The sequence below is a fragment of the Pyrus communis genome, chromosome 5, assembly GCF_963583255.1.
Source record: "Pyrus communis chromosome 5, drPyrComm1.1, whole genome shotgun sequence".
Classification (NCBI taxonomy): Eukaryota; Viridiplantae; Streptophyta; class Magnoliopsida; order Rosales; family Rosaceae; genus Pyrus; species Pyrus communis.
The window spans coordinates 25,348,561-25,363,801 of record NC_084807.1 but is presented as its reverse complement, the minus strand read 5'-3'; the positions used below and the strand labels follow the sequence as shown (position 1 = coordinate 25,363,801).

Here is a 15,241-nt window from a genome sequence, read left to right as displayed (position 1 = left end):
GTTTCTAGAATTTGATGGATTTTCAAAGACATTCTCTCATTTATCTAGATAAATTTTGTTTTGAATTATCCATGCAAGAATTTTAATCTTAACTGTTCAAAATAATCTAAAGGATCATGTCATGCTGCATCCCATTTCACCCATTTCTTAGTTCAATGATTTATCCCTTCCACGGCTTGTGTACTTCCCACAGCCAGGGTCCACTTTTTTTTATTTCAAATCACAGAAACCAAAATGAAGAATTACGTGAATCTCTCATGAACCATTTTGGCTAAAAAAACCAACTACTTATTCATGCACTTTTTCTTGAATGTTTGGAGTTCAAGAATCCAAGAAAAAAAGATGAATTTGAAGTTCTTGAATGCTTGAAGTGGGATGCTTGTTTGATAGAGATAATCTTCATCAAATCCACTAGAATCCACCAAAATCCATAACTTAATAAAATCCCACAAGTTTTTTTTAATACACATGGTTTTGCATGGACTTTAAAATGCCAATTAAAATCTTAATTGACTACACATGAATTTGAATGGATTTTAAAAATGTCAATTAAAATCCTCATTGACTAATCTATAATTTTAGGGTCTTTTAAAATAGTTCAAAATCCTAATTTGATTACCACCCCTAAGCTTGACAACATCTCTAAATGAGGAGACAAAAAGTCCACATCATCAATAACAATAAAAAAAAACACAACTTTAGTGTTATCCAACCAAAATGCCAACTTCTATGTGGCATGACGTGGATTATCATCAAAGGTTGTTGATTTAAATTTGACAACAACTTCAATCTATTTTTAGTAATTAATAAATATTTTTTTTACCATTTTTATTGTTATTTTTTATTCTAAAAAATCATCTCCAACTCTTGGGTTAAAGCTTAAAATTTTTAACCTAGAAATTTTATTTTAACCAATAAATAGATTTTTTGCTCCAACCATTATGAGTTAAATTTTAGAACGAGATTGTAAAAGAATGAATTTAGGCTAATTTGTATAAAGTAACTTTAAAAAAAAAAATTATGTAGACTATCCTAATTTAATTTTATAAACATTTTAACCTAAAAATAATAGATTCCGATAAATATTGAAAAATCACTAAACCGACACCATGAAACTCATGGAACACTATGAATTTTTTTTTTTTATATTATGTTAGCCGTTAGATTTAAATTTGGGCAGCGAGATCTTTTTTTTTTTTTTATCTTTAAATTTGATCATATTAAATCTCAACCGTTGGATTCAACAAATTTATAAATATAAAACTTCTAAAAAAAAAATAAAAAAAAAAAGTGAACCTAAATCGTTGGATCATAAAACAGTACAATGATCCAGTATCATCAGATGAAAGAAAGAGTCGTTGAGCTTATTATTGTGGCCTAAGATGGCCTAAGAAAAAAAAAACCCCAAATCAACTTGTCCAAAATTTCTTTGATTTGGTTCGATTTCTTCAGTCATTTTTCAGAACTAAACCGTGCAATTTTATTATAATTGGTATGTTCTTAATTTTAGAGTAAAACGAACTCAATCCAGATTTCGAGTTTGAACGATGCAGTCCACCAACGACTCCATTTATTATTTCTCCTTTTCCGAATTGCTTTACGCATGTGCCGTATGCTTTTATTTAATTTTCTTTAAAGGGGTCATTTTCGACAAAAGAAATTTCATAATTTGATTCGAATTATGAGTTTACTTGTTGGAGAAGAAAAGGCAACTTCACTTTGCAAGAGGGCCAACCTATAATTTATTAACAAATGAATTTGTAAGCCCTCTCATGTGGTAGGTTGGCCGATATTCAAACGAACCACTTTTAGTTGTCAAGCGTCCTCGCCAAAGAACATTGACATATGTTTCACACGCTGGCCCATCCATCAAGTAACAATCACGAAGATATTGGGTTCGTTTGTAAGTGCTTTTAAAATGACTAAAAGCGTTTTTAGAAAAAATGTTTGGATTCTAAAAGTACTCTAAGTACTTTCTGCAAGAAGTAACAGTTATGTGCTTCTTCCAGAAAGCACTTTAAGCAATAATTTTTTTTTTAAAGAATTAACTTGTATTTTTACTAAAGATTGGTTCAATAAATATTTTCACTAAAAGCGCTTTCAGTCATTTTAAAAACACTTTCAAACAAGCACAATGTCTTTACGTTACATATATAAGCTATGCAATCTCCATCCCCATTTCTATTGCAAAGAAAAATCGAAAGCAAGATGACACTAACGAACCCTTCCAATTGCCCTTTCGTTGCCTTATCTCCCGTAGAGCTTCAATGGCAGTTTTGCAACCGACCTTTTCCTGTAAAACAAGTACATTTTTCTGCCTAAGGAAGTTGCGGTAGATCGGCACGGATGAAAGGGTCTGTCTCCATCTCTTCCTCAATGGTTGAAGCAACCGTGGGGAGACCTGTTTCCCGCTGCTGCTGTCCCATCATAGCTTATGCTTTATCTTTGCATTGTGCGGTTCAACTTTAACGAGTAAATTTTTATCAGAATTCATTGAACAGGCTTGTAATACGACGTGTCTTATGTTTTTGTGAAAAGTAGCTTTCGAATGAGATGATCGAGCATCCCTGCAATTAATGTGGGAACTTCTTTAAATCTAAATGTCACATGATCTAGTAATTATTTATATACAATTGGTATTCATTTGCATTTGTATGTGATAAAATTTTCCACTCATAGGTCATAAATAACGAATTTGATAACGAAGTATTGTCGGTTCATTTTGTAGCTTTCCCTTGTAAAACCCAACTGCAGGTATCGTTTGGGTCGACCAGTACTAAAATGATTTGGGCCTCTTTAATTGGGCCTTTGTGATGAAGTATTGGCCGGAGTAGGGATTCCGCGGGGTACCAAGTATAAAAAGCCCGCGATAGGGTTTGTGAAGCGTGTTCTTCCCGGTAGCGTAAACAGGAGAGAATCTAAGAGATCGCGATGGGAAGGAGTGAGTTCTTCTCTCTTGATTTTATTTTATTTTTTTCTATAATTATTTCTTCATTCTTCGCACATCGATGTATTATACATGTACCTATCGAATTATATATATAAAGATCCAATCGACTTTACCATTTTGTTAGTGCTGGATGGATTTTGTTGTCGATCAAACCTTATGTGTTTGCAATCGAAACGATTTTGGTAATATTTATCTGAATTTTGTGTTCTTAATCTGGAATTCTATGTGATTAAACGAACTTTACGTGGATTTCGGTTTTTGATACCCAAATGGATTATTTTGTACGTGATTAATTTTGTTAATACTGAGATTATTTGTTATTAGGATGCTGTAATTTCGGTTTGGTATGATTAATTTCTGTGTAGCATTTGGAATTGCTTGGTTGCGTTAGAAACTTAGAAGATCGTGTTTAGATTGGATATTTGAATACTCTTTTTTTGCTATAATCATGTTTATGTAATAATTTGGTTCTGGTTTGTGATGTTTTAGGGCCTGCAAGGTGCTATAGGCAGATTAAGAACAAGCCATACCCGAAATCGCGGTTCTGTCGCGGTGTCCCTGATCCCAAGATCAGAATTTATGATGTTGGAATGAAGAAGAGGGGTGTTGATGAGTTCCCCTTCTGCGTCCATCTTGTGAGTTGGGAGAAGGAGAATGTCTCGAGCGAGGCGCTTGAGGCAGCTCGCATCGCCTGCAACAAGTACATGACGAAATCTGCTGGGAAGGATACTTTCCATTTGAGAGTGAGGGTGCATCCGTTCCATGTGCTGCGCATCAACAAGATGCTTTCATGTGCTGGGGCTGATAGGCTCCAGACCGGAATGAGAGGTGCGTTTGGCAAGCCACTGGGAACATGTGCTCGAGTTGCTATCGGGCAGGTCCTCTTGTCTGTTCGCTGCAGGGATAGCAACGGTCAACATGCACAGGAGGCCCTCCGCCGTGCAAAGTTCAAGTTTCCGGGCCGCCAAAAGATTATTGTCAGCAGAAAGTGGTATGCTTTTTGTTATTTTCTGCATTTCAAATTCAAGCATTGATGCACTATAGGCGTGTTTTTATACATTTCAGCTTGGAAATCTATTGATTAAATTATGCGCCTGCAATGAAGCGAGAGAGTGTTTTTTTTATTTGTTCAACGACAATAGTTTAAGTTGGCATAAATTTGTGTCGTCTTCTTTCACTATTTTGAAAAGGTGGAACCTCAAGGTAATGATTTATTGGAACGGAGAGTTGCAATTAGTTGTTAGGGAAATTGTTTACGATATAATCCTTCAGTTTTCATCGCCGATGTTTCTTGTTATCCTTTCTCTCAGGGGTTTCACCAAGTTCAGTCGTGCTGATTACGTGAAGTACAAGAACGAAGGCAGAATCCAGCCAGATGGTGTTAATGCTAAGGTAATACTTGTGCTAGTGTGTTGATACATTTTCATTATCTCATACATTCTGTTATTTGTTACACAAGTTACCAAAAGTTGAAATATGTACAGATACTGTCGTCTTCCCAGCATCCCGCGTAACTAATGAGTTCTAATATTTGATTGTGCAGCTTCTCGGCTGCCATGGTCCTCTGGCTAATCGTCCATCGGGAAGAGCTTTCCTTTCTGGACCCGCCTCGTCGACTGCTTGAAATATGATACTGCTTATGTAGTAGCATTTATTTAGAACTCATGACGAGTCTATCTTTCTGGGGTTCGTCTAGTTCGAATAAAACGAATATGGTGAGTGGTATCTGCGATGTGTGAAGGCTTGTTAGACTTATCATAACTTGGGATCCAAGACTCTTCTCCTCGTGTGTACAATAGCCTAAGCAGTTGTAATTACTATATCTTGAGTTCATTACCATATATAGTTTGGTCTGAGAACCAAGTGGTTGGTTTTCGTATCAGAGTTTCGAATGCGATGCTTACTTACTTGAAAGGAGTACATACGAAATAAAAAATTAAATTATGTGAGTTCACTATACGATCTTTAATCTAATACTTGAAAAACTAAATTGAAATTGATTAGAATATAATTGATAAGTGGTGAAGTTGCATATGCATTTTATTTCGGACTTCTTTGATTCATAACCGACGAGCATGTAGGTTTTATAGAAATCGACAATAGACCAAGTGTTTTTGGTAATCATAAGTTTGGGGAGAGATATTCAAGGACTCCTTCGTGACAACTAATTGTCAAATGTTATCAGTATGAATTTATGTAAGAATTTATAGACCGCATATTAATGAGAACTGCTAGCAATGAGGCTCGAATTTTAGTGGGTGACACAGGATAAGAACTTTACCAACTGAACTAACCCTTGTTGCCGACAATAAACCAATTATTTAAGTTTAAAATAAGCAGAAATTTTACATTATCACGATGCATTCAGTAAAACCTAAAAATAAACAGGTGAGATTTATAAAAAAAACCTTCATCACTACTTCAGCTTCTCACACTATTGGCCAAGAGTTTGACCGAACTCCCAACTGAGCTCTAGTCCATCTGCACTTTTGCAGGGTTTTTCATTCCCATTGAAACAACGGTTATCTACCAGAATCCATGGCGACTTCCCAAAAATGTCTTCACTGAAGAGAGCATAGAAAATTACCAATTTTTAATGGTGGAAAATGCGGGCAGGTGAAAACAGCCGTTAAATTTCGCAAATCGAAAGCCGAGTGAAGTCTGTGTGTTTGTTTAAGCTGATTTCAAATCCCTAATCGAACCCCAAATCACACAAACCCACAAAATTCAAATGTCAAAACCCTCGTCTCGGATCTTCCAAGGCCTGCTAAGATTTCACCGCAGCCAAATCTCAAAACCCTCATCTCCGTCTCCGCCTCCGTTGTCCTCCGCCAGGAGGAGCTACCACTCCAGCAATGGGCCTCCTCCCCAATTTCCCTCTCACCCGAAAACAGTCCCCGGAGGTGGGGTTGGCAGATACTCCGGGCCGGGTGTGGGCCTGGGCATGAGGTTTTTCTCTTTCAAGCCGTCGAATTTCAGCAAAATCGATGCTAAGAAGGTGTTTGATAAGCCGCTCTCCGCGGCGTCATCGGCTTTCTCGCGGTACCAGGAGGCCATTGGATTGCAGATTGAGGCGTTCTGGAAGAGGAACAATCTGGTGCTGTTGGGAATTGGGGGAGTGCTGGTGTGTGCTTTGCTATGGAGGATGATGTTTGGGATTGCTAGCACCTTCATTGGACTCTCTGAAGGCATGGCCAAGTATGGCTTCCTCGCCCTTTCTACCGCCATTGTCGCCTTCGCTGTAAGTTCCTCTGAATCTTTAGCTGATCTTGCAATGACATAGAAGTAGCTGAGAATGCACAAATTGCTAGTCATTATTTAGAATTATAAGTTTATAAGCTCTAGTGGGGGATGTATAATGATCGAATTCAGATTGCCTTCCGGTGGATTCATTTTATACTGTTTTCGGGAATCTATGTATGATCGAAAGTTGAAGTCTTTACTTATAGGATGGTAGGAACTAAAATCTTGATATCTAATTATGCAGTGTATGTGAATTTCATGTTAGTGGACAATCTTGCTTTTGGTTATAGACTACTACATGAGAGTTATGTGTTCTATTGGTACTTTTAGGGCCTTTACATCCGCTCGAGGTTCACAATCAATCCTGATAAAGTTTATCGAATTGCAATGAGGAAGCTTAATACATCTGCTGGGATTCTCGAGGTTATGGGTGCTCCTCTCTCTGGATCAGAGCTAAGAGCTTACGTAATGTCTGGAGGTGGAGTTACTCTGAAGAAGTTCAAGCCAACTTTTAGGAGCAAGCGGTGTTTCCTCATTTTCCCCGTGCGAGGTTCTGAGAGGAAGGGTCTGGTTAATGTTGAAGTAAAGAAGAAAAAAGGCCAGGTTTGTGTTCGTGCTATGCTATGCTGGATGCTTCTAAATTTTTCTTTTCATAAGCACGTGTTTTTATTTCAAGTTCTTCCTTGATCTCCTTGTGTGTACCAAATGGAAGTTGAAACTAAACTAATTGCATGCCATGGTTGATAGTGTGGAAAATGTACATTGCAAATATGTTATTTTCTGTATCCACTATTGTGATGCTTTAGGTAAAATGTTTCCTCGTTAAACAACAGACTGAGTGCCTTTCAAACGGAGCAGATTGAGTGCAACGTCTGGGACATGACTAATCAAATTATGCTATACATTAGTTAGTATGTGGGGTGTTGAAAACCCGTATGTTTAGGATCTTATGACTTGGAAGGGTACTTGGATGGCCAAGTTTTCCTCATTCAAGGGTGTTGTCTTCTTATGCAGTATGATATGAAGCTACTGGCAGTTGACATTCCCATGGCCTCAGGACCTGACCAGCGCTTGTTCCTGATTGGCAATGAAGAAGAGTACAAAGTTGGTGGCGGACTAATAGCTGAGCTTAGAGATCCGGTTGTGAAAGCAATGGCTGCAACCGAGGAATTCGATAATCTTGATCAGATTGAAGAAGAGGAGGATGCTGAAAAAGCACTTGAGGAGGCAGAAAAAAAGCATCGCGAAGAAATTGAAAAGCTTGAAAAGAGCGCGTCACAGTGATTGTTTCTCTAGTTTTTGTTCAAGTCCATTCCATTCTCTTCTGTTTTGTTTTGATACAGGAGTTTGTAAATATCGCGCAAGTCTTCGGCCATCAGCTCAGCTTGTTGGTGTAGGTTACCCTTGCATTGTTTTGCAGAGTTGAGTTTTACTGGTTTAGTTTACGTTTGTACCGCAAACAGCCGACTTTGGAAATTTCAGAGTTATGATGGCCCCAAAGAGGGAAATAAAAATGACAGACTAACAGCTGAAGCAAAAAGCATGGCTTTGATTATTTGTTTCTCTGATTTGTAATGTTTCAAAACTTTGTGATCATCTCCGTTGTGTAATTCTCCAGCATTTTCGATTCGAGCTTTTGCTCAGTCATCAAATATAATTGATTAGATTATTCCTTTGAAGTTATCGTTACTTCCATTTGTGAAGGAGTTATGTTCTATGTAAGTCGCTCTCTCTGTTGGTGTTTTCTGCCTACAAAGAATTTCCTAAAGCTGTTGGGAGAGGCCATGAAGCACTTTTAATTTTTTTTCATAAAATCAAAAAGGTTTTTGAACCGGCCCATGATCTTATAAAGTCCAATCTTAAATCTGCTGCTGTCATCAAAGCTCCTATAGTGTTAAACCTTTATACAAGAAGCTGCAAAGATTAATATACGACTAAAGGTAGAGATATCGCTTAAAAAAAAAAAAAGCACCTTCTAACATCTCGAGTTGAGAATTTCCGTCACGTTTTTTCATTCATGATTTTATGTCCTCATCGGTTCTTCCCCCCGTTCCTTTTATCTTGTTTTTTTTTATATGAAATCCACACTTTGACACCTAAGATTATTCTAAAGTTGGAGAAAAATTTCATCATGGGCTTTTAGACCACATGACCCTAAAACTAAGGTTCTAAAATTTAGAGTAGGAATATCGCTTGTATTAACAAAAAATTATTCTAAAGTCGGAGAAAAACTTCAGGCTTCCGGACAACAAGCTCCATCCGCCGGAACACAAAAAGTAGCCCTCCCCTCCTTATTCTGCCCGTTGTCCGTATCCTTGGTATCTATTGCCGTAGTGCGGCAACCCTACTGAATACTCCCTCCAAAACAAGCAAGCCTGCAACTGCAAGTAAAATAACTGTCCCACGACGTGAGCCTGTCCATCGCACGGGAGCGGTTAAAAGGCTCCTGTAATTTGGATGGAGCATATCATTTGTTGAAACGACAGCCTAACACCACCATACTCTACGTCGCAGTGAAGGACATGGAACATCCTACGAGAAGGACAACAGCCAACTACTCGTATATTAAGGTTAGTCTTATACACTGAGATCGATTTCAGTTTCACATCCCTTACCTCGTCTTCAGTTCATATGCTATGTTTCTCTTCACTCGTAAGTTGGACGTATGAGGTTTAGGCTTTTAGCTTACTTGAATGACGAGTTCGATACTTGATTATGAATGACCTGTTTGATATCTCAGTTCTACTCGTAGAACTCCTAGTGAAGTTGGTGGGAATTACCTACTATACGAAGAGACAACTTACCATGGTATGGTTTCTGTTAAGGGGCCATGTTTTCCATCAGAAAAGTTTCAGAAATTAACCTGTGATACTTTATCAAGGACCCTACTACCATGTGAGAGTTGAAGAATTTTCGTTGTTTATGTATTTGACATAATTAGTGTTTTGAATCTGCTGATGCTGGGTTTGAAGTCAAAACAGGGGATAATTATAATTATCATGCGTGATAATTCATCATTGCAAGCCAGATCAACTTAACAAATTTCCCTTTAGTAATTACAAGGGCTAGGTTTTAAGAAAATTTGTTCTCTTTCTATCTGTAAGGCTTGTTTATAAGTATTTTTGAAATAGTTGAAAGCATTTTCATAAAATTAATGATGCTTCTTATACTGTTTAAATAAGTATCTACGGGGTGCTCTTTGTAAAAACTTCAATTTTTAATGTAAACTTTGACGTGTTTCTAATAGAAAAGCTTTTTGAAATGGTAACTGAAGGTGTGTGACCTGAAAAAGTTTTTGAAGTTTTTTGGTTTTTTTTTGGTTTTTTTTTTTTTTTTTTGGGATAGATAAAGGCCTGAGTTTTGTATTTTAATCGCAACTGACCCTCCCGCTTATTCATTCAATGTGAGAACTGTCATAATCAAACAATCATGTCGAAAGTTCTCTCCTTACGCAATACGCGAGTTTTGTGCCAAAAATTGTGCAACAATCATTTGTCCCAACTCCTAACCAATGCTAAATAAAGTGACAAGTCAAGAGGCAGGACAATGAAATGAAAGCAGTTGCTCTCCGGTCCCTATCCACTCTACACTTTCCTCAGTCCTTAGAGTGAAGCATGCTTTCATGGTCATGGATGCTGCTCCCCAATGCACTATATTTATATTTATTATATATTAAATCAGCATTTAGCTTTTCTGGTTGAGAAATGTTCTGATTGCAATCTAATATGTAATTGCCAACGTAAATGTTGAAGAATAAATTGAACCCTTTATTTAAGTATTCCTACTCAAAATGCTTTGTTTCTAATTCATAGAATTTCATATTCATGATGAAAACTATTTGTATTATAAATCATTTTATAAATATCACCCTCTGCAAAAAGTTGGTTAAAATTAAGGTCGTTTAGTTATCGAACTCTATAATAATAAATAGATGAAAATGGTAAAAGCATTACGAACAGTTTATCTATTTACCGCTACAGTTGATTGACTAAATGATATTAATTTTAATATCATTTTTTTTTTTGCATATGTGATATTTACAGAGTGATTTATAATATGAACGGTTCCAATTATAAGCACGAATGTCTGTAAAAATCGAAGAGGAAAATTTTTGACAAACTTTCGTCATCCTTGAGTAACCAAACATTATTTTTTTATTTTTATTTTTTATAATTATTTTCTTTATAGTCCATACCTGACATTTTTACTTCGTAACTCCTACAATCCAATCACCAATTCATTAAAAAAATTCCGTTTCTCTATCAATTATTGTATATTTATTATTATTTTCATTATACATTATAGGGAAATTTTAAAAAAAAATTATTCCCGTTGTATTCAAATTATAAATTCATTGTCCTTTGGTTTTAGTCTCTCAGCCTCTTCAACCTCTTTAACTTTGCTAATTTTCACACACCTTAACTTCCAAGTAGCACAGAAATCTGTGACAAATTGCTCAGATTTTCAGGTAGGCTTTTTCTGACCTTCATGGGATTAAATTTTAGAGATGACTTCTTCTTTTTCACAGTTCTATAGCACATCAGTGTATTTGTATATTTCTGAGTTGATATTTCTGGCATTTTCCCTTCATGAGTCTACTTTTGTTTTGACAGATCTGTAGTAACACTTTGGGTTAAAATGCATGAATATTCATCGGAAGTCAAACTTGTTTGGTACGAACTTTCTTTTCATGCTTCTACAATTGCGTATCCGTATTAGCCTGTGATCGACAATTAAGAAAAAAAAAATGACTCGTTACTTATATGGAAATTCATATATATATTCATGTTCCAATGTGCTTACTTTTGATTATTCAAGCATGAAACCTGCAACAAAAGGCAATTCAAGGCTTGTTTAGAAGTGCTATTAAAATGACTGAAAGCGTTTTTGGTGAAAATGTTTTTGAAACAATCCTTGGTAAAAAATCAATTGGATCATGGAAAAAAACACTTTTAAGTGTTTCTTACAAGAAACACATCTAGTGTTTCTTTCAAAAAGCACTTAAAGTGCTTTTGAAACTCAAAATCAATTTCACCAAAAGCAAATTTCAATAATTTTAAAAGAACTTCCAAATGAGCCATAAATCACGTAAAATTTTTGTATAATACCAAAGAAAACCTGTAACACACAAAAATACCTTGCTCTTATACATAATATTGAACTTTTTTCTTTTTCTTTAGGAAGATTATCTTCTTCTTGGATTCTATCTTTGTCCCCACTTTGCTTTATGTATTTGATTGCTTTTCCCACTTGTTTTTTAACTTTAGAGTACATAATTTTCTTTTAGGGAAAAAAGTGAGCTTATATTTTGGTTACTAGTCTCTCTTTTTTTTTTGTTTGGCCTCTCATTATTTCTTTTTTCTTTTGGCTAAAGATAGTGTACTTTGCTTTTTCCCAATTACAAAAGTTGTTAGGGATGCATTTTCCCTTTTCCCTTACATTTTTGAAGAAATTTTAATTCATTTAAACCCATGATTAATCCATCTAATGACAAAGATTATTCTTCACAAACCCATTTTTTGGTTTTAATCTTGTATTTTCCTAGTGAGTAAAATCAGTACACACGCGGAGAATTCCTATTTGGTATCATTTTCTAAAGCAATAGGATAAACAAATTTGATGAATTTATTCTCTTCAATTAGGGTGATCAAGACAGGCTAACTAGCATGTTTATCTGTCCCTAATGGAATCTGTTTCAAGTTATGTGAACTTTGCATGCTGAGTGGGTTGTCTTTTGTCACCTTTTTGTTTGGGTTGTGTTTGATCCAAAGTTTGAAATCGCTAAGGCATAAAGGGAGGCGTTTTGTCAAGCACAGCACTTTTCAAACACAGTTATGATCAATCCTCTTGGATTTCCCCAAGTGATTCAGTGGTTCTTCGCCACTCTTTGCCTTCCTAAACCCGAAATGTAGTCGAGTTTTTGCTGCTATCTGCATCCTATCTGCATGTTTCGCTAACTTTGTTTTCGGGGTTTTGTAATTGTACCATTTCCATTCTGAGCAGATGACCATGAAGCTTCAGGTCTTCGTTCGCGCGCTCATCTTCCTTTCCCTTGTTACGCCTTTCCCTTCCTCGGTTTTGTCTGACCTGAACTCAGATGGACAAGCCCTCCTCAACTTTGCTGGCACAGTTGTCCACACCCGAAAACTCAACTGGAATGCTTCCATACCAGTTTGCACCTCTTGGGTTGGAATCACTTGCAATTTAAACAAAACTGGAGTGACTGCTATCCATCTTCCGGGAATTGGACTTTTCGGTTCCATCCCTTCCAACAGTATAGGAAAGCTTCGTGCTCTTCGAGTACTCAGCCTCCACTCAAATTTCCTCTATGGAAGTCTTCCTTCTGATATCCCATCCATTCCTTCCTTGGAGTATCTTTACCTCCATCACAATAACTTCTCAGGGATGCTTCCTGCCTCTCTGCCCGCCAACCTCATTGTATTAGACTTCTCCTTCAACTCCTTTTCCGGTAACATTCCACCAAAAATCCAGAATCTTACACGCCTCACTACGTTGCGCCTCCAAAACAATCTCATCTCTGGAGCCATCCCGAATCTGAACCTCCCCGCGCTTAAGCTTTTGAATTTGAGCTTCAACAACTTGAATGGCTCGATTCCATATTCCCTCGATAAATATTCCAACTCTTCATTTGTTGAGAATCCTCAGTTATGTGGGGCACCTCTCAACGATTGTTCTAAAAACACCTCCACTGACCCTTCTGCATCCCCTGCTTTCTTGCTACCCTCGCCAAACATCCCTAAAAATCACCATGCCACACTCATAAAAAAACTTAGCCCGGGCATCATTGTTGCGGTGGCAACTGGGGGCTCTGCAGTGTTGGTTCTCCTAGTCCTGGTGGTTGTCATATGCTGTTTGAAAAGGACTAACAAAGTAGGTGGCGGGATGTTGAAGGGGAAGGCCTCAGGAGATGGAAACGGTGAGATGCCTAAGGATTTCGGGAGTGGAGTGCAAGAGGCAGAGAAGAACAAACTGTTCTTCTTTGAAGGGTGCCATTACAATTTTGATCTCGAGGATTTGCTGAGGGCGTCTGCTGAAGTTCTTGGTAAAGGAAGTTTCGGGACAACTTACAGAGCTGTATTGGATGAGGAAACAACGGTTGTGGTGAAGCGGTTGAGGGAAGTTGTGGTTGGGAAGAGGGAGTTTGAGCAGCATATGGAGGTGGTGGAGAGGGTTGGGAAGCACCTGAATGTCCTGCCTCCTCGCGCTTATTATTTCTCCACGGAAGAGAAGCTTTTGGTGTACAACTACATGCCAGCAGGAAGCTTGTTTGCACGCTTGCATGGTAAGATACCTAATCTAAATCCTAATGTCTATTTATAGTTACTTTAATTTGTAACGTTCCTATGATTTTCCCTTTTTTTCGTTGTTTCAATGGATTTATAGGAAGCAGCGATGTTGGGAGATCTCCACTAGACTGGGATTCAAGAGTAAAAATTTCGCTCGGAATTGCCAAGGGACTTGCTCATATTCATTCCGTGGGTGCTAAATGCAGCCATGGCAACATAAAGTCCACAAACATTCTCCTCACCCAAGAACTCGAGGCTTGCATCTCGGACGTAGGGTTGAGTCCTCTAATGAGCTTCCCTCCAGCCATGTCCCGAGCCATTGGATATCGCGCTCCAGAGGCAGTTGACATGCGGAAAACCACTCACAAATCAGATGTTTACAGCTTTGGTGTGCTCCTCCTAGAAATGCTGACAGGCAAAGCCACGCTTGAATATCTGGGGCATGATTGCGTAGTTGATCTCCCGCGTTGGGTTAAGTCTGTTGTGCGCGAGGAGTGGACAGCTGAGGTGTTTGATTTGGAACTTCTAAAACACCACCACATTGAAGAAGAGATGGTGCAGGTGCTGCAGATTGCTCTGGCATGCGTAACAAAATTGCCCGAAACACGCCCCAACATGGATGAAGTAGTTAGAATGATAGAGGAACTCCGGCAATCCGACACGAAAACTAGGCCGTCCTCTGAGTCTGAATTTGATGTGCAAACCCCATGAAAAAACTTTAGTTCTTTTTTCTATTTAAGCAGTGTCATCTTGTTTTTGGAATGCAATTGGAAATTTGGAAATAATGTTCAATGTTATTGTGTTTTCAGCATCACAATCTCCAACATTAATTTAGAACTTGCATTGAACAAGATGGTATATCGGTTATAACTCCGTATGTCTCTAATCAGTCCGAAGTATTGACGGTGATTCTCAAATATTGCAGAACAAAATGTGATACGATGAGATAGAATCCAATAGAAACAAAGACATAAGGAACAGGTTTTCTTAATCATAAAAGTGATAATATTGAAGAAAGAAACCGAACACAGAATCTCGAGTGGAGGGGTCAAACTCGACACCCTAAAAATGGTATAGTCATAGTTAGGTACGTAGAGTCAAACGATTAGACTTGAAATTACCTCCAAATAACATGACAACTAACGTAGTTGCTAACAACAAACGTAACAACTTATATTTTGCAAACAATTGGACGTACCAGGTTTGTTACACCATTGATCAATCACAGACAATTTTTTTCTTCTCATGATATTTCAGTTCGGTTTTTTACAACTAACCACGTTGTCATGTTGTTGTTATGTTTGATCCGAATAAATTGTCCAAATGTCTGATTATTAATGTGTTAATTACACCTACTTATATCACAAAACAGCTTTGCTGCCGTTTCAGCAGTGTACAATTTTCCCATTTTTTCTTGAATCGACGTCTGCAAATTTATTTTTTCTTTCATAATCCCTTCCTTCCATCATCTTAATCTTGATTCCTGGGTTTTTTATTTTTTTCATCATCCTCGGTCGCGGATTAGGCTTTAATCACCATGGAGATTAAAGCTTCTCTGAGGTAATTCATCTCATTAATATAAAACCCTTCTCTTTGTTTACGTAATGTTGTTATTTAGATCAACACCATTATCAGGAAATGAATACAAGAAAATGAGGCAATTAATCGAGGAATTACGAACATGGTTCTTTTTCGGAGGATTTTTTCTTCGTGTCTATGCAAATTTAGCTAATGTCTCTGG

The 15,241-nt window shown here is 37.4% G+C and overlaps 3 protein-coding genes across 3 annotated transcripts; all 3 read left to right on the top strand.

The window, feature by feature from the left end:
• Nucleotides 1–2,794: 2,794 nt before the first annotated feature.
• Nucleotides 2,795–4,825, top strand: LOC137735240 (large ribosomal subunit protein uL16). Its single transcript, XM_068474651.1, has 4 exons — nucleotides 2,795–2,941; nucleotides 3,440–3,941; nucleotides 4,261–4,342; nucleotides 4,494–4,825. The coding sequence occupies exons 1-4, from the start codon at nucleotides 2,932–2,934 to the stop codon at nucleotides 4,572–4,574; spliced, it is 675 nt and encodes a 224-aa protein (XP_068330752.1). The 5' UTR covers nucleotides 2,795–2,931; the 3' UTR covers nucleotides 4,575–4,825.
• A 574-nt stretch (nucleotides 4,826–5,399) lies between these two features.
• LOC137735006 (uncharacterized) lies at nucleotides 5,400–7,862 on the top strand. The gene is made up of 3 exons (XM_068474358.1): nucleotides 5,400–6,191; nucleotides 6,524–6,796; nucleotides 7,208–7,862. Exons 1-3 carry the CDS (start codon nucleotides 5,682–5,684, stop codon nucleotides 7,475–7,477), a joined length of 1,053 nt encoding a protein of 350 aa, XP_068330459.1. The 5' UTR covers nucleotides 5,400–5,681; the 3' UTR covers nucleotides 7,478–7,862.
• A 3,963-nt stretch (nucleotides 7,863–11,825) lies between these two features.
• Nucleotides 11,826–14,305, top strand: LOC137735010 (probable inactive receptor kinase At5g58300). Its single transcript, XM_068474363.1, has 2 exons — nucleotides 11,826–13,496; nucleotides 13,598–14,305. Exons 1-2 carry the CDS (start codon nucleotides 12,197–12,199, stop codon nucleotides 14,209–14,211), a joined length of 1,914 nt encoding a protein of 637 aa, XP_068330464.1. The 5' UTR covers nucleotides 11,826–12,196; the 3' UTR covers nucleotides 14,212–14,305.
• Nucleotides 14,306–15,241: the final 936 nt, after the last annotated feature.